We start from the raw sequence: 26111 nt of genomic DNA, 5'->3' as shown, positions 1-26111 counted from the left end.
GTGACCAGATAAAAGTATTTGTGTTGATGTTCACTTTGTTCGTTATTATCGAGAGAATGAAAAATAGCCCATAAAATGTGTCGTCAATTGACGACAGCTTGTCACAGGCTAAAGCCTGTCTATGGAAGCGTGTCTGATCACTCACGTTTCAATCTCATTCTGGCATCTTTGTTTACACATTTTGCCTGGCTCCCACTGTCTCTCTGGCGGCACCTAGCTAGCTCGTTTTTGTCCCACGGGCAAGCTGAAAGTGGCTGTCAGTTTCATGGGGTACATGAACTTAGTTTTTTATAGTGTCACTTAACCATCTTGCTCTCTTGTTATCACTCTAATACTTATGGATTGTCTGTGAAACACTAGTTGTGCGTCTTAGTTGTTCAACATAAACACATAGCGTGTCAGGCTTGAAGATATAGGGCTGAGCCGGATACTCGTTTTAGACACGTATCCGTTACGGATAATGCATTTTTGCCGAGTACAAGCATGAAACAAGTACAGCTCATTATTATCCGTACTTGTGCTAAAGGAAAATCCTTCTTGGGTAACTACTTATGTATTCACTCTTCATACTCGACAGCCCCTCCCTAGACAGACTTGCTGCAGGCTGCAGCCGGAGAAGAGCGGTGCCTCACTCTTTCACACACAGACAGTGGCTTGACTCCAGCTTAAATTACTCGAATTAGTAATCAGTTTTCCTCAACTCGCATCTATTTCGGTTTGTATGATATTTAAAGTTAGTTGGTAAACTTGTTTCGTAACGTACGTGGTGCAAGTGGCAAGACAGAGTTTGGAACGGCTTGTGTCGTGTTGGTCGCTGCCTCCACTCTGGATGTGTTTTTTTAGGTTTTCCTCAGCTTGCCTCTATTTCGGTTTGTATCTAAAGCTACTTGGTCAACTTGTTTTGTAACGTACGCGGTGCATTTGACTGTAAACGATTCGTGTTGCATTGGTCACTGCCTGTGTTTTTTTTTCTTCCTGTCTGCTTGCTTCTAATTTGGCTGGTGGTATAAAGTCAGTTGGAAAACCTTAAGTGCTCTCAGCAACTTTGCCATTGCAATAACAGTTTTGCAATGTTCTCGGTCCTTGTTCTGCTGGCTGTTGAAAAAAGTTAAATAAATAATAAATAAATAAGTCGTAAAAATTGTTATTGTCATAATAACAAAAAATGCAGACACGCAACAGCATGTCACAGCAGCAGCAGTCTGCCCTCCAATGCAGCCCACCACCACAGCTTAAAAAAATCCAAGAGGAAACTCTGTGCATCCTGTAACAAAAACAATTTTAAAAATGGTTGTTATTTATAAAACCAAAATGTAGTCTTAACTGTACTGACAAATGTTGAAGTTGTGGTAAAAATGGAAACCACATTTTTTTTTAGGTGTGGTGTGAAAATAAAAGTTGAAATTTAAATTAAAATTTAAATATTAAATAGTTGGAAACGTTTTCTGAAAGCAGGAAGTGTTTCGTCACCTCCCGAAGGCTTTAATTTTGAATAGAATTCTTTTCGTGGGTTCCTGTACAGTCCGTGTGACGTCATCGCGTCGTCAATTTGTGACGCCGTCTTTCTTTGTTGGCTTAACAGCGGCGACGTTTTGTTGTTATTTTCGCAGCTGCTAGAAAACAAGCTCCGATCACTTCGCTTCTTGCCTTATTCCGCCATCAGCCGTGTGCACTCTGTATATAGACCTCTAGGTGAGTTTGTCACAAGTTGATAACCACCCTAGGAATGGACTCAGACGAGGGTTACAACTATGAATACGACGACGAAGAGGAGGAATGTAGCGAGGACAGCGCTGAAGAGGAGCCCGAGGACGACACCTTGGAGCTCGGCGAGGTGGAGTTGGTCGATCCCGTGGTGGCCGGTGGGGAACGAGATGAGTGCGGCGATACTGTCGGAGGCGGCCAAGGCCCCGGCGAGGAAGAAGAGGAGGACTACCGCTTCGAGGTTTTGACTGCTGAGCAGATCCTCCAGCATATGGTGGAGTGTATCAAGGAGGTCAACGAGGTCATCCAGGTATGTATTTTGTTATGTCACGGTCAGGAAACACCGAGGTCCGGGCTACGGTGAACCGTAAACAGGCCATGGATGTTAGCTTAGCTGTTAGCTGTCTGTAGGAGTAGTTTACTTGCTGGAAGTTGACAGGTTAACCAGAGGATTACAAATAGCTGAGAACATGGACGCAGTTATCCTCAACCTAATTGTTCCCTGTTGGTTGCTGTAGTTCACTCCAAAATGTTTAATGTTAATATACACACATGACAACTTCCATGCTGATGTTGATCCAGGAAGTAGTCTAATCCCTATTGAGAAGTTGGCAGCAATGGTTGACAAGCTAATGCTAGCTCACAGTTAGCCACCTTGCTAAAAAGCTAACTATGTAGTTTACCAATAGACAAAAACGTCATTCAATAAAAACTTGGCAAATATACACTGTACATTTCTGTTTGCTAAGTTTAATACGTCTCTGTTAACAACATGTAGTTGGTTAATTACAACACCGACAATCATGTTTTACCACTTGACGAAAAGCTTGGTCATCGAATTAGTTGACTACTACACGCAAGGCTATTTAGATTGATATGCTTCAATTATTTGTCCCGGCTGGCAGATTGTTTCATTTTGTAACAGGTAAGATTTTCAGATGAAATCGTAGTAGGACCTCGACGTGATGTGGGCCTCCATTTGCTTTCTTATACAACAGCCACATTTGATGAATATAAAATAAAACTGGAGCAACACTATAAATAACATGCGAATTTCACCGTCATATAGTAACTACCCCCCTGTATTAATGTGCACATCTTTAGAATTCAGCAAATAGTTGAATAATAGACTATAATAATTATAGCAGAATTTTCTATATTACAAAGAGGTCATACATATAATACTGTTTGGATGAAATGGTAAAGCACTTGTGATGTTTTTGTCATTGAGTACCCTATAGCAGCTTGATCACATGTAAATGGTGTGAAATCAGCAGTGTTGGCATGAGGCCTTCAGTTCTCCTCGGTATCTTGTATCCTTGTGACCCTCAGTATCTATACATAAAAACTACTGTTATTTTTGCTAGCTTTCAACTGGAACTGTAGAGACATGGACACATGAACCAGTTTGTTAGAAATGAAGAGAATACTACTAGTACTGTATTTAAAAAAAACTCATGGCTTGGTTGATGTCTGCTGCGAAAATTATACCGTTATCCGCTGCCGTCTTGTTAGCGGTGAAGACAATACTATTAATAATACTGTATTTAAAAACTTATAGTATGGTTGTTGTCCGCTACAAGAAAAGAGTTATCTACTGCAGTTTTTGTGCCCCTTTTCCACTATCTACAGTATGCGCTTATCTTGCCACTGCACTACTCACTGATTCTTTTCTGCCAGCCAAAGTGGTTACTACTACGTACTTCTGCCTAGTACTTGATCAGGTGAGGTTCTACTCTTTGAAGTAAACCATTGTTGGTTGCTTATTGGCCAAGCAGATTTGTCATTGGTGTGTCATTGTAAAGTTTGAGGATACACAGCTACAATTGACAGAAGACACATGCTAACAATAGGCTGCTGTTATTATACTCCACAGTCTTCACTGTGCTACCTCAGTCCCCTCTTGAATAAAACGTGTGTCCATGCTGAGAAGTAAATACAGGAGACCCTCTGTTGTTGTTCGTGCAAGGGATGCATTCAATGTGGCATGTGTATCATGTATGTCAGGAATAAGCATGGGCCAACTACCGGTTTTCAGGTATACCACAGTATGAAAAAGTAACGGTTTCAAAACCACTAAAGTTGTGGTTTTAAAGTCATACCATTCCTCTGGTATGAGAGAAAGTGGAGGTCCAGTGCGGCCACTACGTGGAAATACTTTGTCACGTCATGTGTTCTTCGTCTTTGACGTGTTGTAGGATTGTCACAAGAATCAATACTTCGATACCAATTCAATATCAACACATCTGCATTTTTAGGGATTTGCAGTATCGACAATACAATCTCTCTCATCGAGCCATATCGACTCTACCTGATGTGGGCAGAGGCGACTGAGCAGCAGTGTTGCTAAGTCTGCTTATTACTACTCACTTTGGGCTTGTTTTTCTAAAAGAGCTTACAAATTCCCAAGTTCTCTGTTGTTTTGGGCTTGTTTTTTTTGTCGAAGTACGCCTGCTGTCTTTAAAATGGCTCAACAAACTTGTGTGGAGATACTTCACATTCAATGTGGATGAATGCGGTGCAATTATAAATTCACAAAAATACGGTGCCTTCGAACCTAGCGAATCACATGAAAGAAAGACACCTAGACTTTATTTCAAAGAATTCAAGTTGAGTAGTTTCAGTTTACTATCACTGGTGTCACGTCATATATGACCCAAATGTGCGTTCCGTTGTTTAGGCTTGAAAGCCATCTTACTATGCTTGTATGGCGCAAGCTTCTAATGCTTTCTCGCTCCCTTATATGAACAGAGATGGTTAGCTAATAATGTAACAATACTGTCATAATACTATTATTATTCCTTTACACTGTAAAGCAGGGGCCTAAAACTCATGGGTCATTCGCGGCCCACTACGACCATGGTGCATACACAAAAATAGAAAAGGAAAAATAAAGAACAGCAGTGGTGTTGAGCCTTTAAATATGTAAAGTTCCATATAAAAAGAACTGCTGTTATTTTTTAAAATGTAATATAGTTTAATATTGTTATTTATAAGCACTGTATTGTTTGTTTTTTATACGGACAGGCTATAGGCCACGGCTGTTCTTTTTTGAATGTATAATTACTTCTGGGCAGCTACAGTGATCTTAAATACTTGACAGTTTGAAACAAAGTACTTTCAATAAAGGTTGTGAATCTGAAAAGGTACGGGGTCTGTTTTTTTTTTATTTTTATCGAGTTATCAAATAAGTATTGAATCTTGGACATTCACATGGTTTGGTATCAACTACTGAAATCCTGGTATTGTGACGAAAAAATGTGTTGAAACCACAGGCATGTGCTGTGTTACCAAAAGTCGGGCATAGATAGCACCAGCGTTAACTGCCTCATTAGCATTGAGCTGCACAAGTACAGCCGCGCTGTTGTTGCTATTGTCGGTCGACATATTACTCACGTTGAGGTCCATCAAATGTATAAATGTGATACAGAACAAGACGGGAGACGTGGATAAGTAGCATAAACCATTTGCTCTCCACTGAACAAGCAACAGCCACATAATGTTTCAGTTGCTAACAACAATGACATAACCTGGAAACGGAACTTTCACAGCAATTTACGCTGTGAGCGCAAAGTGTACGTACATAACGGGCCGGACACGAAATTTGGGTGTGTTAGACTTTTGTTCAAATAATTTTATTTTACGCTTTTATACACAAAAAATCATTTTAGTTGCAGAGTTGAGTGATTATTCCATGAATATATACCATTTTAATCATCATGGTGTTTGTTTTTCCATGGAATTATGTCCTTCAAAATTTTCATCGGCAGGCGGACACGAAGATTACAGTATGTTTCACTAATGATTACACGACAGTTTTTTTTTTTACACTGAGAATATTTGAATAAAACACATTAGAAACCAATTTCAGACATCATTCTTTTATTCTAAATAGAAATCATGACAAAATTATCAGAGAAAATATTGTTAATTTCACAACAAAAGTAGACATGCTTTACATGTAACATTTCAATGTCCAAATATAGACACTTTCTTACAACATAGCTGTGCTAGCGCAAAATAAAAACATGAACAGGCTTAATTTATGGTTTGGTAAGCTTCCTCACTCTATAAACGTCAGAGTGATAGGGATAGTACACATTGTTAGAACAACAATTTGAAATACTACTCAAGTTGAAGACAGCAAAGGGTACCCCTGATCTGAGCCGTGCATATATGCTCCACTTTGATGTGTTCTATTATATGGCTTGGAAATTATTGTTGTGACTTGAGTTTTTTTTTTTTTTCTTTTTTCAATAAAGATATTTCAGAATAACACATTTTTAGAGCTGTAATCCTATGAATACCATGCAACCATGATAATTTTGCCCAAGGTTATGATAATGTCAGAATGTCATACCAGCCAATGCCTAGTCAGGAATTTGTGTACTTTAGATCAGTGGTCCACAACCTTTTTGGACCCACGGCGCAGCTCGTGTTCCCACAAATCTACGCGGACCGGGGGTGGTGGGGTGGGTCGTATAGCGATACGAAAAACAAACTCTCTGAAAAACGGGTGGGTCGTACAGCGATATGAAAAACAAACTCTCTGAAAAACTAACTCCAAGCTTATAGCGCCGCTGCTTGATGTGTGTGGTAACAGGCAGTGTGCTAGCATGAATTAACTTGAAGCTGTTCACATAGCAAATATACACATTAGCACTCGATAACATCATCAAACTTTAACTTTATGCATTCCCACAGAGTATCAGCATTTGGGAGCAAATATGAAGTGAAAGAAAAACGATAAAAATACAGTGTAGTTGACAATCTGTGAAGAGTGGGAGAAGGATAGCACACGTACAATGGTGCGTTCAAGGACTGTCAAAGTGGGACACATGCAACAAACAAAATAAACATGCAAAAACTTGTATTATTATTTTTTTTAACAAAATAATGGCCCATAGTTCCAAAATTGATATGCATGTACTTAACATTTTATTTAGTTATTGACAGAAGTAGTTTTTTTTGTGTGTGGATTTTTTTTATCATTGTGCCTGGAAGGGTCCTTCGGCCTCGCCCACGGACCGGTACTGGGCCACAGCCCGCTGGTTGGGGACCCCTGCTTTAGATCCCCTGTTGGGGACAATTCTCTTGTAAGAGTTTGGGAAAGGCCACTTTCTGTTTCAGTTTGACTGTGGCCCATTGCACAAAAGCAAATTCCATAAGGGCATGCTTGAATGGGTTTGGTGTGGAATAAGTTGGGAGCCAACCCTGACCTCAACCCCATCAAACATCTTTGGGGATGAACTAGAACAAAGATTGTGAGCCAGGCACTTTCTCAGGTCCAGTGACCTCACAAATCTTCTTCAGTATGAATGTATGTCATGAATGTCATGAATGTATGAATGTTCACAGACACAAAGGGAAAAATCTTGTTTAATGGCCTTGTATATATCTTCAGCTCTACTTTGTGCCGTTTTCATTTTCAGGTCATGTGAGTGTAATGGTTAGGTGTCCCAATTACCTTTGTCCGGATAGTGTGTACGTACCGTATGAGTTTGCAGGTTGAACTATAACTTCCTGTTTTCATTATCATTAAGTTTGATGGTGCACTTTTTAACCACACAAAAGCTGTATTTCAGTCGTCTATAATCTTGTAGATATTTTTCACACTGAACGCACAGAAGCTTACCAAAGTGCTTCCTAATCATGTGATATGGAGAAATTGTTTAAGAGGAAACTCCCTATGGCAGGTGTGCTCACACATTTTTAGCCTGCAAGCTACTTTTAAAATGACCAAGTCCCAAAGATCTACCTACTACTATAAATATAGAAAGTGTATATATATTTACTGTGTTTGTTTAAAAAAAAATATGAGTACATATTTATGTATGTTGTACATGTATATCAGGAGTGCATGCACTTTCTCAGCATGCAAGTACAAGTCAAAATGATCTACCTCTTTCTATAAAACATATAACATATACAAAATGTAACCAGTAAACTCTGAAATTTTATTGTAAATATTAATGATTACTATTTCACATTCACATTTTCAAAGTTTACAGGAGCAAGCGCAAATCAGGAGGGGAGTTTAATGCTGACTGATGTCATATGACAACTGCAAAGTGACGTTTACGTGATCGACCCAAACTACCTTGGCGATCTATCGGTAGCTTGTGATTGACGTAATGGCCACCCCTGCCCTATAATGCTAATGCTAAATAAATATATGTTTACTTGTCTTGCTTGCTTGCTGCTGTAACAAGTAAATTTCCCCGCTGTGGGATACATGAAGTACATCCAATTACCATTACAATAAAGTGGGTCCATACATAGCATCAGACTGAACAAACAGTTATGACCTATAATGTTTTGATGACTACGGTTACGATTTTGTTGCTTTCTCTTAAGCAGTGTGATGGAAATATTGATATATCGAATTATTGCGATATGTTACCTGACAATGGATTATCGATATGCTATGGGGCGTATTGTTTTTTTAAATTAATACTAAAATATAGCCGCAGTACACTTCTTTCACCATTCCCCCTATCACCAATCATCCTAAGTGAGTTGAGTCACCATTTTATTACGCTCATCGTCAGAGCGGTGGAAAATTTGGCAGAAGTCAGAGGAAGAAGTTGGCTGTGAAGTTAAACTGACAGATGCACCAGCATTGTTTAAATCAAAGGTTTTCACTCACTTTGGCTTTTGTCGTGAGGATGGGACAAAGTTGGATAAGGACTTTGCAGTGTGAAAGATTTGTTTCACTAAAATACAACACACGGGCGGCACGACAAATATGCAAAGCCACCACGTTCGCCAAAACCCTCCCTGAGCTTGCAGAGAAAACTATGGCTATGATGACAAATGTTTATTTTTCTATTCAAATGCTAAATGTTTTTTTTAATTCAATCATAATGTTTATGTTTAGTTTACTCCTTTTATTGTCAACATTGTTGTTACACTGCACAATGTTAATTGGTTCCAGGCCCGACCGCGAAAAGTGAATTTCTGCGAAGTATGAATCAATATTAGTAAACGGAATATTTTCTTAGAGCATAGACAACCTGTTTAGGACTTTCTAACTACGGTTACACTCCTATTATTATTTGTTTACACCACATTGTGCAACACTAATGTGCAGGCTACAGGATCACTGTAGGGAGACAGCCACATAGCATATAGCAAGCTACCGAGCTGGGTTATGGTATGGGCAGGCGTCTGTTATGGACGAAGAACACAGGTGCATTGTATTGATGGCGTTTTGAATGCACAGAGATACCGTGACGAGATCCTGAGGCCCATTGTTGTGCCACACATCCAAGAACATCACCTCATGTTGCAGCAGGATAATGCACGGCCCCATGTTGCAAGGATCTGTACACAATTCTTTGCAGCTGAAAATGTCCCAGTTCTTGCATGGCCAGCATACTCAACAGACTTGTCACCCATTGAGCATGTTTGGGATGCTCTGGATCGGGGTATACAACAGCGTGAACCAGTTCCCGCCAATATCCAGCAACTTCGCACAGCCTTGAAGAGGGTGGACCAACATTCCACAGGCCACAATCGACAACCTGATCAACTCTATGCAAAGGAGATGTGTTGCACTGCATGACAGAATTAGTATAATGACAAGAGAGCAAAATTGTTCGGTGACACATTAAAAAGTTAGAACATACCCCAAGATTGTGATATACACTTTCCCGTGCTCTTAACTAACCGCATTGCTTGTTTGTTTTAAAAACTAGGGCTGTCAAATGTTCACATTTTTAATCAGATTAATCACGGTTTTCAAATTTAATCAATCATGATTATTCACATTATGTCTGAAATATTCCAATTTTTACTGTACTTTACTGAAAGAACGATAAATGACAGGGCAGGATTATATATATTTGTATGTATTAACAGCACCATCCAGCCATCCATCAATTTTCTATGCCACTTCTCCTCATTAGGGTCGCTGGGGCATGCTGGAGCCTATCCCAGCTGACTCCGGGCGACAAGTGGGGTACGCCCTGGACTGGTCGCCAGCCAATCCCAGGGCACATACAGACAAACAACCATTCACACTCACATTCATACCTATGGACAATTGAGAGTCACCAATTAACCTAACATGCATGTTTTTGGAATGTGGGAGAAAACCGGAGTACCTGGAGAAAACCCACGCATGCACGTGGAGAACATGCAAACTCCACACAGAAATGCCCAAGGGAGAATCGAACCCAGGTCTTCCCGATCTCCAGACTGTTACTGTGTGGCCAACATGCTAACCACTATTAACCAAATTAACTGAAAATTTAAATCAAGTTAAGAGATGGCACACATCTGAAAATCTATTTACCTAACACTGGTTTCTTTAATAGCAGTATAAGCGGCATGGAAAATGGATAGATGAATTATGAGCAATGAGGAGTTTCATTCAAAGACGTCACGTCATTTAAGTTGAATTCACATTTTGAGTGAATTTTGGGGGATTTCCGAGCATACATAAATGCAACAAGTTGTACTTGCGCATTAAGAGTCACAAAGTGAGTGATAAGAATATCCACTTAATGTTTTTCTCTGCATTTCTGTTTAGACCACACATGCACGCATAATAAATACGTGATGTTCGGTGTGTCAGTGAATACATCTCGCGGTTTGTCTAGTGACAATAAGGAAGTGTCGTTGCAATGACGAATGGACTATAGACATGTTTGGAGTTGGAGATACATATATAGTGTTGGAATTGCACTGCTGTTGTGTTCAGGTTAGAATAAAGTTATAAAAGAGCGTCAGACTCTGTGGGGAGCTACACTGTGCTGCCGTCTGTCGTTATAACAGAGAGCCGTGGCTTACCATGATGCAAGTGCATTTCTTTCGCTAAAAAAATTAATTAATGAAATAAATTAGTTATGGCCGTTAATGCACTCTTTTTGACAGCCCTATTAAAAACAATGTCACTGTGCTAAAAAGTCACCTTTGGAGTCCGAAGACCAGAAGCTAGGCAGATAACTTCAGCTAGCAAACTAGCCAGCTGCCGCCAATGTCAGGTACAGCCAGTGACAGCTAGGCAAAACATGTAAACAAAAATGCAAGAAAAGCCAAGTTTGAGAAGGGAGTGATCAAACACGCTGGCATCAATTGGTGTAGCCTGTGGTAAGCTCTCAAACTGAAGCCATTGAGGTGTTACAGACTAGTTTTGATTCTCACAGCAGTACAGGACAAAGTGTGTCCCTTGTCGGCTCAATATGAGTGTTGGCAACACTATGTGACACAGCACACATTTAGGGTTTGCCGCTGCATGCCGATCGTTTTTTTGTGATTGGCTTTGAAAAGCATTTATCGGCATATGCCAATTACATTTTTTCTTTTTTTTTAAGACAATCGGCCGGTATTGATTGATGGCTGATCGATCGCAGCATCCCTAAATATGTGACTTCTGATATTTTTGTTTTACAATAGAGATGTGGCTATTTTCAGCAGAATGCATGATTCAATTGCAAAATGTAACTAGCAACAGTAATTGCCTATAATTACCTATAACCACTCGTCTTGGCTGTTTGTCATAATGAATAATCAAAAATTCAGCTCTATACCTGACCACCCATTTCTTGATTTCTCTAGAATCCTGCAACAATTACGCGCATACTTCTTAGTCACTTCAACTGGGATAAGGAAAAACTCATGGAAAGGTAATGCGACATAGTACATTTTACTATGTAACTAGCCTTTAACTTTCCAGTTAGCCATAGCAAGTTGGAAGAATATCTCCATGCTGTTTTTTTTCACAGGGGTTTTCCTCTTGTATTGTCTTTACGCAGGTATTTTGATGGCAACCTAGACAAACTTTTCTCAGAGTGTCACGTCATCAACCCCAGCAAGAAACCTCGCATCCGTCCTCCGATCAACACTAGATCATCTGCACAGGACATGCCGTGTCAAATCTGCTATCTAAATTTCCCCAACTCTGTAAGCTGCTTTGTCACACCCAACATGCCACACAAGCTCAATATGTGTACAGGTGTAAATGTGGCAGTATATGGGAAAAATATATCTTTTACTTAGTGGCACACTGCAACTGAGTACACACCTTAACTATTGTATTGCACCGTAATACTGTTAATAGGTGCCAGGAGTCTGTCACACCTACACCAGCCACAAATAGTTGTTTTACACAAACTGGAAATCCTCATTTTAATTTGAATTAATTATTCACACCAATAATGATCATAGCTCATACTTTTACTTTTCATCTCTTTGTAGCCCATTTGAAAACGATTGTTTATATTTCAATTGTAGGGGGCAGCACATTAGCAAAGTAAAATATTGGCTCTTCTAGAATAGGTCCTTTTCACTACAAAACACAACACAGTATTGCCCTATCATCCTGTTTAAAAGATTTTGCTTTTACAGTATTTTACCGGCCTGGAATGTGGACACAAGTTCTGCATGCAGTGTTGGGGTGATTACCTGACTACTAAGATCATAGAAGAAGGGATGGGACAGGTATAATTCTCACCTTTTCTTTAAAAAAAATGTTTTAATAGTATTTGTATTGGCTGCCTTGCTCATAATGTGCCTTTTGTCTTTCACTCTCAGACCATTTCTTGTCCTGCTCATAGTTGTGACATTTTGGTTGATGACAACACAGTCATGTAAGTATGTTGTTATTGGTCAGAAATATTATCGGTCATTTTTCTGTTTCTCTTGTTTGATGTGTCGAGGATTTTTGATTTATCAGAGGTGGGGGAACCTTTTTGGCTAAGAAAGCCCAGGGTTTCCCCTAAGATTTTTTGAAGCTACGGTGGTGGGCAACATGGTAGGCGGACTGCCGCCGCTGCGTCGCTGTGGCAGCAATGTTTTTTTAAATAAATTTACTGTCACTAATAATGTCAACATTGAAGGCATTTCACAGGCTTGAACAACAAATGCATTATCCATCCATCCATTTTCTATGCTGCTTATCCTCATTAGAATCAGGGGTGGGGGGTTATGCTGGAGCCTGTCCCAGCTAACTTTGGGCGAGAGGTGGGGTACACCCTGGACTGGTCACGAGCCAATTGCAGGGCACATATAGACAAACAACAATTCACACTAGAGTCGCCAATTAAGATAACATGCATGTTAATGTGGGAGGTAACTGGAGTGCCCGGGGGGAACCCACGCACGCACACACGAGGAAAACATTTACTACACAGAGATGCCCAACAGAGATTCAAACTCAGATCTTCCAGATCTCTTGACTGTGTGGGCAACATACTAACTACTAGGCCATCATGCGGCCGATGCATTAATTAACTTTAAATGCCTTTCTCTCTGCCTTTTCTTCCAGACAGATGATTCCGGTGCATGTTTTTCAAAATAAAGTGTAGTGAAATTTTTTATGATATTTGATAGATATTTTATTTCAAATTAATTGTGGTCAATATGAAAATAATAGGCTATACATGTGCCTATATAGCATGGGGGTGCTCACACTTTTTCAGCCTGTGGGCTACTTTGTCCCAAAGATCTACCTCCTACTTTAAAAATATTTGTATGAGTATTTATGTACATTATACACATATATCACACAATCAGAATGATCTACCTTTTACTATAAAACATACAGTATAGCATTTATAAAATTAAAGTTTGCAACGACTATACTAAATACTAATGGTTAGTATTTCACATTCACAGTTTCAAAGGACATCAAAATAGTTGATATCGTTCAGTAATTCACAACTCAAATCAATATGGCAATAAAGATAATTCAACATAATTCCTTAATAGTCGTGTACATAAACTGAGTAAATATGTCAGTGAAAATAGCTACGCACCGTTCATGTATTACGTCAAGTTAGCATTTGCTATAGAACATTACAGATATTGTATACAAGAAATGAAAAGGATTATGCAAAAGACAATGCAGCCGTAGTCAAGGCAACATACTAAAAAGCTTTCAGCAATGGGAACATTTTCCATTTCATTGTGAAATAGTAGTTTAACAAACTTGGAGAAAACCCGTTTGTATAGTAGAGTTCATGGCACAAAGCGCAGCCATGAAACAATTGATTTTTTTGTCTACAAAAGTAGCTGCTATAAGTGAACGGATAACTTTTGTTTAAAGATAGAGGCGTCTTACCGCTGAGTTACTTTATCTGTAATCAGAATAATAAAGATGAAAGTCGCATTATCCATGTGTGCTTGCGGACATCCGTTCTCCACTTTCTTTATACCGCCGCGGCATAAGAGCGAATCACGAGGGGGCTTAATGTCAGCTGACTGATGTCATATGACATCTACGAAGTGACGGTTATGATGCAGGTGACAGGCGACCAACGCTACCTTCACGATCGCCATAATGAACACCTCTGATATAGCACATATGTTCATTCATACACTGTATTACTTAACATTGTCGTCGCATAAAAAAACCCCAACTAATTTCCGAAGTGTGGCGGCTTTCACTCAGCCGTGGCGCCCTGCCACTGTCCATTACATGTAGCGGAAAATAAAAAATACAATTGAGATGGATCAGAATGAACGATGTGATCCTCACATCAGAACTGCACTGCTGAAACGGGAAAATAAGCTGAGAGGCACCAACGTCTATATGAATGAGCATCTGACAAAACACAACGCTGACATCGCCAAGAAAGGACGAGACTTGAGGAAGCAGGGAAAGATACACAGCACTCGGCGAAGGATTATATTCAATAACATTTGACATCATTGACAACATAATCGCTGGATTTAGGAAACCTTATATCTACATTCAATGATACTCACAGTACATTGCGAAAGACGGCAGGAAGTGGATCCGGATATATCAATTGGGAAAATCAAGACCCCATTTCTCTTGTTCTTGTTGTTACATTTTTTTGGTTTTAAAAACAAAAACAAAAAACAATTGATGTGATACGGAGAGGGGGTAGGATTAAATAATCTCTGCTTCTTATTCCTTTTCGGACATGTGGAATTGTGAATTAAAATGAGAAGCATTCAATGTATACTGTATGCATGTTCTAAATAAATTAAACAATAACTTGGAACTATGAAAGCCACATATTTTAAAATGTATTTCCGTCAGAGCCATTTTTTCACACTGAATACAACTAAATGCGTGCATTTTTAAGTAAGACCAACAATTTTAGAATATAATAAGTCTCTGAATTTATTCTGTTTAATGATGTTATACTAAAGCTAACCAATAATAAATAAAATAGTTCTTTTAATTTATGTGACTTCTGATGCTGCATGGTTTTGCTGGCTCCGGCGACCCGCATTGCAATAGAAAATAGTTGGATGGATTAAAATGCATGAGAATGTTTTATATTTTGAACCTTACTTGAACAGATTTCTGTAATGGTTTACTTTAAAATGTCAGTGGAAAAAAAAATGTAAATAAAGAAATGTCTGAGACCCAGATGCAGTCATCTGGCTTGCGAGCCATATGTTCTCTACCCCTGCATTATAACATGGTGCTTTTTTTCCACTTAAAGCAAAGACACATACCTGATTTAGCTCTCCTGTCAGCTCCTAAGCTGACACTAATTGTCTTGACCTACATAGTGGTTTCACCCACTGACCAGGTGCATTCTTTGTATTGATCAGTTTGCAAAGGTGAACATATAGAAATGTTCATTAACATGTACATTGTATTTTTTCCCTTTTTGTGATATCTCTTTACTGTTTTGCCAGAAATGTTTTTACAGCATCCTTTCTTTCTGTGTAACTTAGGTCCTGAGTATACCAAAGAAAAAAATAACACATTTGTCATCTTCTACAGGCGACTCATAACAGATTCAAAAGTGAAGTTGAAGTACCAGCATTTAATTACAAATAGTTTTGTAGAGGTAAGCTAAAAAATTACATAAGTATGAGCTGCTGTTAAAAGTAGTGTGTCGTGAACATCTTGTTTCTGTGTGTCTTTTTCAGTGTAATCGACTGTTAAAGTGGTGCCCTGCGCCAGACTGCCATCATGTTGTCAAAGTCCAGTATCCAGATGCCAAACCAGTGAGGTGCAAGTGTGGCCGTCAGTTCTGGTATGAGGGGTTTCTAACAACAAAAAAAAACAATGTTTGAATGTTAGCTTTGTAAATGTATGCAAATATTACATTTTTCATGTCCTTTCTGCAGCTTCAACTGTGGCGAGAACTGGCATGATCCTGTCAAGTGCAAGGTATGAGCAAATATGTTTTTATTACAACTATGAGCCTTATCTTTCTACATCAAGAGTAAAGTTCAACATGGTCACCATTACTGATCCTGACTTCATTTTGCAGTGGCTGAGAAAGTGGATCAAGAAATGCGACGATGACAGTGAAACTTCAAACTGGATTGCCGCAAATACAAAGGTAGTGTTCAAATAGTTATCCTACTATGAAGTGAAAGTCATTGTTTTTGCTGTTTGGCATTCCATTTGTTTGCACTTGCTGAGATTTCCATAACTTATTTTATAACCAGCTTTGGAATTGAAACTTGCTCAAGAACATTCACATTTTTAAAACCACTTTTGTAGTACATGCTAGGTTTGGTTCCTACTTTGTCGGCCTCTGTCCTGGCTGCAGTCAGATCAGTCAGTGAGGTTGCAAACAATCTGATAGGCTAAGCACAGATCAACTCAGTGAAATGGGTCAGGTTGGAGATAAGGTGGTTGTTGTTTGTGTCACCATAATCAACAGAAGGAACCTGCGCAGCACTCAAGTCAAAGGACAGGGTGGTCACTCTTGCTCAATATTCACTGTAATTTAACAATAACGAAATATACACATTTTTCCAGTCTGATTGGTTATCAGCATTCTCTACATGTGATGGCGAACAGTCAAGATTGAAATTTAGATGCTAATCTTGCTGTGTTAAGTATAAAGGGTAAATTATTTATGTTCTTTTGCCTGATAGGAGTGTCCAAAGTGCCATGTGACAATTGAGAAAGATGGGGGCTGCAATCACATGGTTTGTCGGAACCAGAACTGTAAAGCTGAGTTCTGCTGGGTCTGCCTGGGCCCATGGGAACCACATGGTTCTGCTTGGTAAGAACTAGTTACTTAACTTCAGTCACTGACCAAAACATTGACAGTTTTCTTTAACTAAATAAAGTAAAATGGTGCTTCTTTAGCTGTATGGGAGAAGTAAAATATGAGAAACCGGTCAGAATGATGCAGTGCATCTGCACCATTGCAAATGTTAAAACAAATTGATCTAATTAGACTTAGGGGTGTCCCGATACAAGTTTTTCATTTCGATAAATACTGATATTGAAGCCTTTTGTATTGGCCGATAATGATTTCGATCCGATATGATATAAGCACAATGTTGTGTGAAATGTTAGAAAAGATGTTTAAAAGTTGCTCAATTAAATGTTTAAATCAGGCCCCAACAGCGGCTGGTCATCGAGCACAATAAACTAACCTGTCTTTTCCAGTGTATTTTGGCCGTCACATAGGATTTTCTCGGGACAGCGTTGGTTGGTTGAGGCAACCAGAGCTTTGCTTCTTTGCCTCTGTGGTCTTGCGGAAATCCTCATGTTGGTTTTTGTGATTCTGCTTCAAATGCACGATGAGGTGGATCGCATTAATCTTTGCCGTTCGTGTCACCACGGCAAACTTGTGCATGACAGGTTTTGCACTCAGCTGCAACATCTTTTTTGATCATGTGATATTGTGTGCGCCTCGTGATGGATCAGAGTGCTGCTGGATAGAAGTGCCGGAGTCTGGAATGGACTGCTTGTATTGGTGTGCTTATATCAGTGATTTTAGATGCAAGCTGATAGAAACAGATTTTTTTTGTTGTTGTTGTTGTCGATATTAGGCTGATATCAATATCTGATCGGGACACCGCTAAATAGATTCTACTATTTTCTTTTTAATCCACTCAACCTATAACAGTGTTACCTCACAAAACAGAAAGTATTATTGATATATTTGATCAACCGTGTTTAGGTACAATTGCAATCGTTACAATGAAGACGATGCCAAGGCAGCCAGAGATGCTCAAGAGGTAATGTATTACAATAGTCAGCTTGTTTTATTTATTTATATTTTTCTCCTCTTTAACTTCAAACGGTTTCATGCTGCGTTTTACAGCGCTCCAGGGCAGCCTTGCAGAGGTACCTATTCTACTGCAACCGCTACATGAACCACATGCAGAGCCTGCGCTTTGAGCACAAGCTGTATGCTCAGGTCAAGCAGAAAATGGAGGAGATGCAGCAGCACAACATGTCCTGGATCGAGGTGCAGTTCCTGAAGAAGGCTGTGGACGTGCTTTGCCAGTGCCGCTCTACGCTCATGTTCACTTACGTCTTTGCCTTCTACCTCAAGAAGAACAACCAGTCAATTATTTTCGAGGTAAGATGGGAGTGATCAGAGTGTGAGGGCTGTCCTAGTGCGAACATTACTTCTCCAAGTTCCGCTCTCATTTACACACACACACACACTTCCTGTATTGCACTCTTTTTTGGCTCTTTCTTGCTGTGTATTGATAAATATATGCCAATGTAAAATTAGAAAACCCTTAATCATTTCAAAACCCTTTTCAACGTATTACCGGTATAATTCATGTGAAACAGAAACAAAGATGTTCATGAGATTTCAGAAGTGTGCACACACTCAATCTAGTGCATTGGAAGTGAATTGGCCAAATTAAATTCTTAATGCTGGAATTTGGGCAGTTTTAAAAGTACTGTTAGTAAGCCAGACGGGGAACATGCTGTTTTGTGTGTTTGTAGCTGTAACACTAATGAGCTGTGTTTGTTTGCTGTCTCCGACAGTGTGTGTGTCGCTGTAATGGGCACCCCTGATATAGCATATGTGTCCATTCATACATTGTGTTACTTAACATTGTTTTCACATAAAAAAAAAAAAAAAAATTCCAAGGTGTGGCAGCTTTTAATGAGCTGTGGCGCCCCGCCACGATCCATTACATGTTGCAAAAACCCTGTGGTAGATTTTCCTTATTTTGGGGCTCATAAGTAGGCTCTACGCACACATATTACTGTTGTAACAATAGAAACGTAAAATGTTTTGGAATGGCCCAGCCAGACTGAACTGAATTGAAAGTGTGGTGTGACCTGAAGAGGGCTGACCATGTGATGTCCTCACACGCATTTGGAGCACATAATTGCCAAGTCAAAATGTGCCATGATGATAGACTGCAAACCAGAAAGACTGAATGCCGTCATTAATGCAGAAGGCGCTTCAACACATACACATAGTACACTGATGCAACCACCTTATTATATTTTTTTTTGCATTTGTAGTTTTTATTTGGATTATACAGTTAGTCACTACAGTACGGTGAAACTCGCTTAAATAGGTCCTGCTTACGTCACCAACCTAGCCTATGTCAGACATCACCAAGCCCTAGTCCACAGTGTTATTGTTATTAAAAAGGGCTTCCGTAAGTTGACGTCAACATCGACTGCTTTTTGCGACGTAATATTTGAGACACAAAGGGGTCATTTCTATGAAAATTGTTCCATATATGTCAACATGTGTTGTCAACTTCCTCATTGTTGCTAAGCAGCTTGAAACGACAACATAACTACTGTTTAGTTACACACCATTAAAATGTGCACCAAATAGCCTTCAAAATAAAAGCATGGCCGTCTTAAACTGGATTCTACACTATTGTTAGCCACTGAAAGAAACATTTGTGCATGTATGAAAGCTTTCTTGGCATTATCGTCAAACTCTACAACAAAATTACCACAGCAGCTCTGTTAGTATAAAATACTGTAATATCCGCAGGATGACTGTGCACAAATCAACTGTTTATTACCATCTACAAAACACACTGTATACCTTAAACAAGACGCAGTCAACACTTCAGTCTGCAAAGTTTGAATTGAGGCAACTGGACTCTTGTTGTTTGTTGAAGACAAAGTCGCCTTATTTATGTCTCTGGTGGGTGTGTCCCCTGGGGGTGGTCACAATAAGGTTGTTGTTGCCTGCCGTGGTTGGTGAACGACCGTCCTGAATAACAATAGGTTGTTCGCCCACTGCCTGGTGGCATAACAGCTCGTTACAGGCCATTCTTCCCGTGGAATGAGACGATCCTTGGGGGAGAGATGTTTTTATGAGCATGGACATTTTTATGAGCAAACTTCCTCCTCCGTTTAGAGAGGGCCTTCCTAACTTGACATGGCTTCTTTAACACCTTTTTCAAACCAGAAGTCCTCCCTTTCCACAATTTGGACATCATAAAAGGAATGGCCTTTGTTTTTGAGATGCAAATGAACTGCTGACTTTGGGCCCAAAGATGCCTTCCGCCATTTTTTTCACAACAGTAATACTGTCGGGAGCTTTACTGTGGTTAATCATTAATACCGATGATCATTACATCCCTACTCAGGACCCTCGAGGATAGAGCAGAGAAGACCGCTACCACCGACAATGAAAGACAGAAGGAACAGACAAACATCAGAAAGACTTTCTAACTGGGGGTATCCTAACTGGACCTTTCTCAAATCTGCCACTGCACCCAAGCCAAAGGATAGAAACGGGAAGCAAAATGTGTTGGTCCTGTAAGTGCCTTGCTAGAAAAAGTCAGAAGGATTTACTCCAAACATAACACTGATGCATTTCAACTAGGGATGAGCCGGATACTCGTTTGAGACGAGTATCCATTACGGATAATGCCTTTTTGCGGAGTACGAGCATGAAACGAGTGCAGCTAGTCATTATCCGTAATTGTGTTGAAGGAAAATCCTCATTGCGTAAGAACTTATGTATTCATTCTTCACGCTCTGTGATTGGCCAGTCACACACAACAACCGTCCCTTGCTGTAGCGAGTCTGTCTAGGTAGTGACCGGAGAGAGGAGCTAAGCCTGTCACATACGGATACAATACAGTGACTCTCTGCTTGCTTGGCTCGGCTCCAGCTCACCTTTCACATTTTGCTGTTTATATTTAAAGTTAGTTGGTAGACTTGTTTCGTTATGTAAGTGGTGCATTTGACAAGACGAGTTGAAAACTACTTGTTGCGTTGGTCACTGCCTACACTCCAGACGAGTTGGGTTTTTTTTTTTTTTTTTTTTTAGATTTTCCTCAGCTCAGCTCGTATCTAAATTTACTTGGTAAACTTGTTTCATTATATACGCGGTGCATTTGACAAGACAGAGCTGTAAACTGCTCGTGCCTGTTTTTTGTTTTTTTCCCATTTGCTTGCTTCTAATTTGGCTGGTGATATCAAGTGAGTTGATATCACCAGAACTTGGCTCGTCGCGATGCTTTTGAGAAAGCTACAGTGAACAAGGCTGGCAGATTTTCCCTGTTTGCCATCACTGGATGTTTGCCACTTTCACACAGGTCATTAAAAAATTATTCAATAATAAAGTCTTACAGATCACTTACTCACATACACAGTACACATATAGCTGCATAATAAGCAATAAATATAGCAACTTCTGATCAGTCCATGTCAATTTCAGACATTTAATGTAATGTAATTTAATGTACCAAGTTAAACCACGACCACTTCTGGTTTAAACCACGCCCACAGATAATTTAGATGTGTGTACAGATACAGATAGTGGTATACTCACTCATCCCTAATTTCAACCCACTAACACTGTCAGACAAAAGCTGGTTCACCCCAAGGACAAAATCCCGCCAAGGACAAAATCTCGACAATGCAATGCAATGCAGTGCAGTGATGATTGCAGTGACTTTTACACTGGAGAGACCAAGCAACCCTTATACAAATAAATGGCACAAAATAGGAGAGCAGTATCTTGAGGCCCAGACTCAGCAGTTAGTTTGCATTTCAAAAAGAAGGAACATTCCTTTTGAGGACAACAATATCCAAATTCTGGATAGTGTGGATCGCCGGTTTGAAGATATTAGAGGTCCTCAACCAACGGGCTGTAACCCAGTATTGGTCTTTCAGAAGCAATGGTTAAAAAAAGACAGACTTTTTTCAAAGTTTTGTAAATAACTGTCAAATATTATGAAAATAAGGGCTATTATTGCATTAGAAAAATAGTATATTGTTAGAAAGCCCATAGTTTTTACATGTTTTTGTCATTTTGGTTCATTATGTTTCGCCAACCGACTTTGTTTGGCAGTACTTGAACACACCATAGTAGTGTGCTCCGGAACAAGGTGGAAGTAGCGTGTAACTTTCTCTGATGCTGCCACAAATACTTTTGTTTTTCATGTTTGTTGTTCCCTAATGCTAATGCTTTGTATATCACCCATTCTCTCATGTCTGTTTTTTTTTTAAAGGATTTATCAGTCTACCTGATGTGCAACAAGCATGTGATCATTTTGTTTACTGTTCAGTCTGCTGGCAGGGGCTCCTTGGCCCAAACATCCTCAAATCAGAATTTATCATGTCTAGATGATGATGATTTATACCAAGTGGATCTCAACTGGTTTGGCTGCGGGACCCACCATCACCCCAAATTGCGTTTTTTTTTTTTTTTTTTAACGCTAACTTCTCAAATATCTTTTTTTTTTGATAAATGTAATTTATTTACATTTAAAAGGACTGTTTGGAACGGTTATGTGCTAACTTTTGAATTTGTGGCAAACATTGTATCCCGCCCTTTTCTTGCTCTGAGCAATTAAGCTGCGCCCAGCTAACACACAAGCCAAAGCACACAGGCCTTTGCTTAACTCGGGTACTGACATTGTCAGCCAGGTGCAAACAGTCCCTTTAATGAAGATACATTAAAGTGCAGTTTGAATTTGAGGTAGTGCAAAATAACGTGTGTGCAGCACAAAACAAGTTCCATGATCATTTCAGAACTTTTTATACACAAAGTAATTAAACAAAAATTGTCAGTAAAGGTTTTTAGTACATGGTGTTTGGGGAGTTGAGTCAGAACATTTGCACATGGACCTGGAAGTAAAACTAGTTAAAAATCAAATGAGTCCAGTTGCTCCAATTCAACACTTTGTAGGTAAGTTTAATAATAATAGGACCATTTCTTCTGTAAACCACCCGTCTGCCTGGGCCAATAGATCAAATTGGGCATGAAACACCTCCCTGTCCTGTCACACTGTACCTGGTAATCTTCCATGTGGGCAGCATTCCTCCACGTCACATGTGGTCAGCTGCAGCAGTGCGCTCTTCTCCAGCAGAATAGTTCATATTCACAACTGTGTGTTGGACGCAGAGCATATTAAAGGAAAACTGCACTTTTTAAGGAATTTTGCGCATCCTCCACAATCCTTATGTGAGCCATGGACACGTCTTTCTCTTTTCTCTGTGTTCTAAAAATATAAAAAACAGAGAGATAGAGACAGTTCAGTAGTGCACGTATTGGGATCCACCTATGCCACCTACAAAGCCTGCTATTAAAACACCTCCAACAAGGTTTTCTGGTTTTATATACATGCTGTGACCATGTAGTAACACGTATGTTCATGATAACATGTAATACTTACAGTATTTAGGCCATTTCAAGCATTACCAGAACTTATTTCCTCAGCGCATTGATATCACGTAGCAACATAGAAACAAACACCTCGTGTTAACTTTTCCAAACTCAGAAATAAAAACACAGCATCAGTGGTGTCAGCTCAAATATGTAGTGGTCTGAGACGTGAGTGCCACGCTGACACGCTGCTCCGCGCCTGTGGTGAGCCTAGTCGCTAGCCGGCTAGTAGCTAGTCACTGTGTTATGGCTACGTGTCGGCAGTAACGTTCGATCGGCGTAACAATGTTAATAATAATAATGTTGCTGTTGCTTGGTTATATGCATGTCACATATGTAAATGGAGCGTTGCTGGCACTTTTTGGAGTATTTTTCACAAGGCTTTTTTAGACAGAATAAGTGGATCCAATTGGTGCAGTAATGAGCTGTCTGTTTTATCTGTTTTTCATATTTTTAAGAATGCGCAGAAAAGAGACGTGTTCATGTCTCACATAAGGATCGTAGATGATGGGCAAACATTTTTTTTAAAGTGCGGTTTTCCATAAGTCCATGGTCAATGTCATTCCCCTTCCGCTCAAGCTTGACCAAGTCGCTGATAAACATGACACGCACCTCGCGGTGGCTCAGCAAGCAATTCGTACAGACGAGAGGTGCATTCACGGGCATCGGGTCATTACACTTTTTTTTTTTTTTTGGCAGAAACCCTGCGACCCACTGAAAACGGCTTCACAATTCACTTTTGGCTCGCGACCCACCAGTTGAGAATCACTGATTTAGACGATCAAATGGACTTTGTGGTTTTTAATGCATCCTCCTGCATTCCCAGAACAACCAGGCAGACTTGGAAAACGCCACTGAGGTTTTGTCTGGCTACCTAGAACGGGACATCTCCCAGGATTCCTTGCAGGATATCAAGCAGAAAGTACAAGACAAGTACAGGTAAGTGAGGGAACGGGGGCGGGGGAAAGTCATCACCAACACTGATTTTATTCTGACTTGATGCTGAATGTGTTGTGTGTTGGAAGATACTGTGAGAGCCGGCGAAGAGTTCTGCTACAGCACGTGCACGAAGGCTACGAGAAGGACTTGTGGGAGTACATTGAGGATTGAGGACATGTCCCAATGCAACGGACTCTGGAGTATCTTGACAAAATAAGAGCGCTGATGCAATTTATCAGGGCAGTACGGGCCTTCTGCTGCCTCTCTTTTTGGCAAAACCTACCACTTTTGCATCATTTCCCCGGGTTTGTTTAACAATATTAAGTAAATTATATTTAAATAAAAGGTAGAGTAATGAAAAGAAAGTGTACTACAGTATTGTTAGCAGCAGAGTGGAGAAAGTCCATCTTAAAAAAAAACAACAAAAACTTACATCCTTTTTTGGTTTGTATTGTAACACCTCCCTCAGCTTCATTCTTTTCCTGTTTTTTTTTTTTTTTTCGGCTTGTGAATTTTCAGTTTTAAATCAGTTTTTTTGTTTTTTCATTAGTGTGACCATGTTTTCAACCCAGCTTTAATCGTCCTGGCCATGTATGCAGTATGTGGCGAGGTCCTTCTGTGTGGTGGGCTGATTGCAAAAGGGGCAAAGGCATTTCACATTAAAAAAAAAACTAACAAAACAAGAAAAAAACATCGAAAAGAACAAAATAGCAAGTCTGTGTTTTTTCAATTTGTAAATAGTCCATATGCATGGAAGTTTAGGGCAAGTGTGGCACGCGTTTGCATCATTTTGACCTATTTATTCTTTAGAAACATTCAGAAAGGTCCCTCATAGGAGTTTGGCAATAATGAGCAGTGCACAAGGAGCTCTGAAAGGACACTAATAGCAAGACAAATCTTGACGGGTGATCATGCTACAAGCTGGAAAAGGTTTTAAACGATGTACAACGCGTGTGCTCAAGTGTCCCCCGATTCTAACCTGCCGCCGTCGCCGTACCCCCCGCCCCCCTTTAGTTGTTTTTAGAACTTACTAATTGTTTGCAAAAGCCAAACTGAGTGACATTCACTCTTTGTTTTGTTTCTGTCGGTCCCCAACATGGCTGGAGGTCGCCATATTTGAGCTGGGATTGCACCTTGGGGAATGGAATGTGGGGAATGGAATGTACTGACAGTGCTGCTCAGTGGGCTGGATCTCTGGCAAAAACAGGCTGCATCATTCTTGCAGGGAGTTTTTGGATGTCGAGGAACCTTGCAGGGAGATTGAACATCGCTTTAAGCTGATAGATGGACACATGGGACACTTCCATTTTAGAACCATAGGACAAACCTGTGAAGTTTGCCGTTTCGTCATGTTTATACGTAATTGTTTTGTTTTTTTGGCGTTTGAAGACTAAAGGATGAAATGTCAGTGCCCCCTGCAGGTTGTCGAGGTCTCCGCTTGTAAATGTTCCTTTATGTGTGAAACACGACAGCAGTCTTCTCCACAGAGAGGACGTGGATGTTCAAGGCGCTGATCAAAGTCACGTGACACCAAAGTGTCAGCATAAAACAAAAAAAAAAAAAACACAGCCCCAGTGCCAGTGCTATGGGGAGAACGAGTGGCGGGGGTGGGGGAAATTGTGTCCCAAAATGCTTCTTGTGTTCAGACTTATTTTATCCTAGAAAATTATAAACTGTATTGTTTATTTGAATAAATGTCATGAGAAATCTCAAATTTCAGCAGTTTTTGTGTGTCAGTAGTTTACCCAGTTGTCTTTTTGCAGCCTACTTTTTTTTTTAATGCCGGCGTTTTTCCATCATACAAAGTATTGTTGCATAAAAACATTTCAGTTTTGTGTAAAATATTTGGAAGAAAATATTAAGTGCAAAAATGTTTTGGGGAAAAAATAGGCATCCCAGCATAATTTAAAACCAACTACAACGCTAAATCTACACTTAATATGCATTATTGTGGCTGCTGTTTGCTATGGTGTGGAACTGCGTTGTATGTTATGTAGTACAAAAAAAATTCACCATAATTTGGAATTCAACCGGTACTGAGCTATAGTACATGTATTCGGCCACAAGATGGCGATAAAGTCCGTTTTCTGTAAGGCATTTAACGGTATGTTGCTTGTTCAATAATGACTATGAGGAAATATTACAAAACATTACAAAACC

At 39.8% G+C, this 26111-nt stretch overlaps 1 protein-coding gene across 2 annotated transcripts; it reads left to right on the top strand.

Annotated features, from left to right (window-relative positions):
• Positions 1-1510: 1510 nt before the first annotated feature.
• On the top strand, positions 1511-25670 carry arih1 (ariadne ubiquitin-conjugating enzyme E2 binding protein homolog 1 (Drosophila)). 2 transcript variants are annotated; one of them, XR_008570454.1, is made up of 14 exons: positions 1511-2014; positions 11269-11336; positions 11466-11613; positions 12058-12150; positions 12244-12299; positions 15419-15485; positions 15568-15674; positions 15769-15811; positions 15915-15986; positions 16531-16661; positions 17571-17628; positions 17715-17975; positions 19981-20152; positions 23839-23947. XR_008570454.1 is itself a non-coding variant. In XM_054776890.1 (14 exons), the coding sequence occupies exons 1-14, from the start codon at positions 1727-1729 to the stop codon at positions 24120-24122; spliced, it is 1590 nt and encodes a 529-aa protein (XP_054632865.1). In that variant the 5' UTR covers positions 1513-1726; the 3' UTR covers positions 24123-25670. The 2 variants fall into 2 exon arrangements, 1 of the variants encoding a protein (XP_054632865.1); XM_054776890.1 differs by lacking the exon at positions 19981-20152 and adding an exon at positions 24038-25670 and having other exon boundaries at positions 1513-2014; positions 23839-23951.
• The last annotated feature ends 441 nt before the right edge of the window (positions 25671-26111 follow it).

Source organism: Dunckerocampus dactyliophorus, chromosome 5, assembly GCF_027744805.1.
Source record: "Dunckerocampus dactyliophorus isolate RoL2022-P2 chromosome 5, RoL_Ddac_1.1, whole genome shotgun sequence".
Taxonomy (NCBI): Eukaryota; Metazoa; Chordata; class Actinopteri; order Syngnathiformes; family Syngnathidae; genus Dunckerocampus; species Dunckerocampus dactyliophorus.
This window is presented reverse-complemented; position numbering and strand designations above follow the sequence as displayed.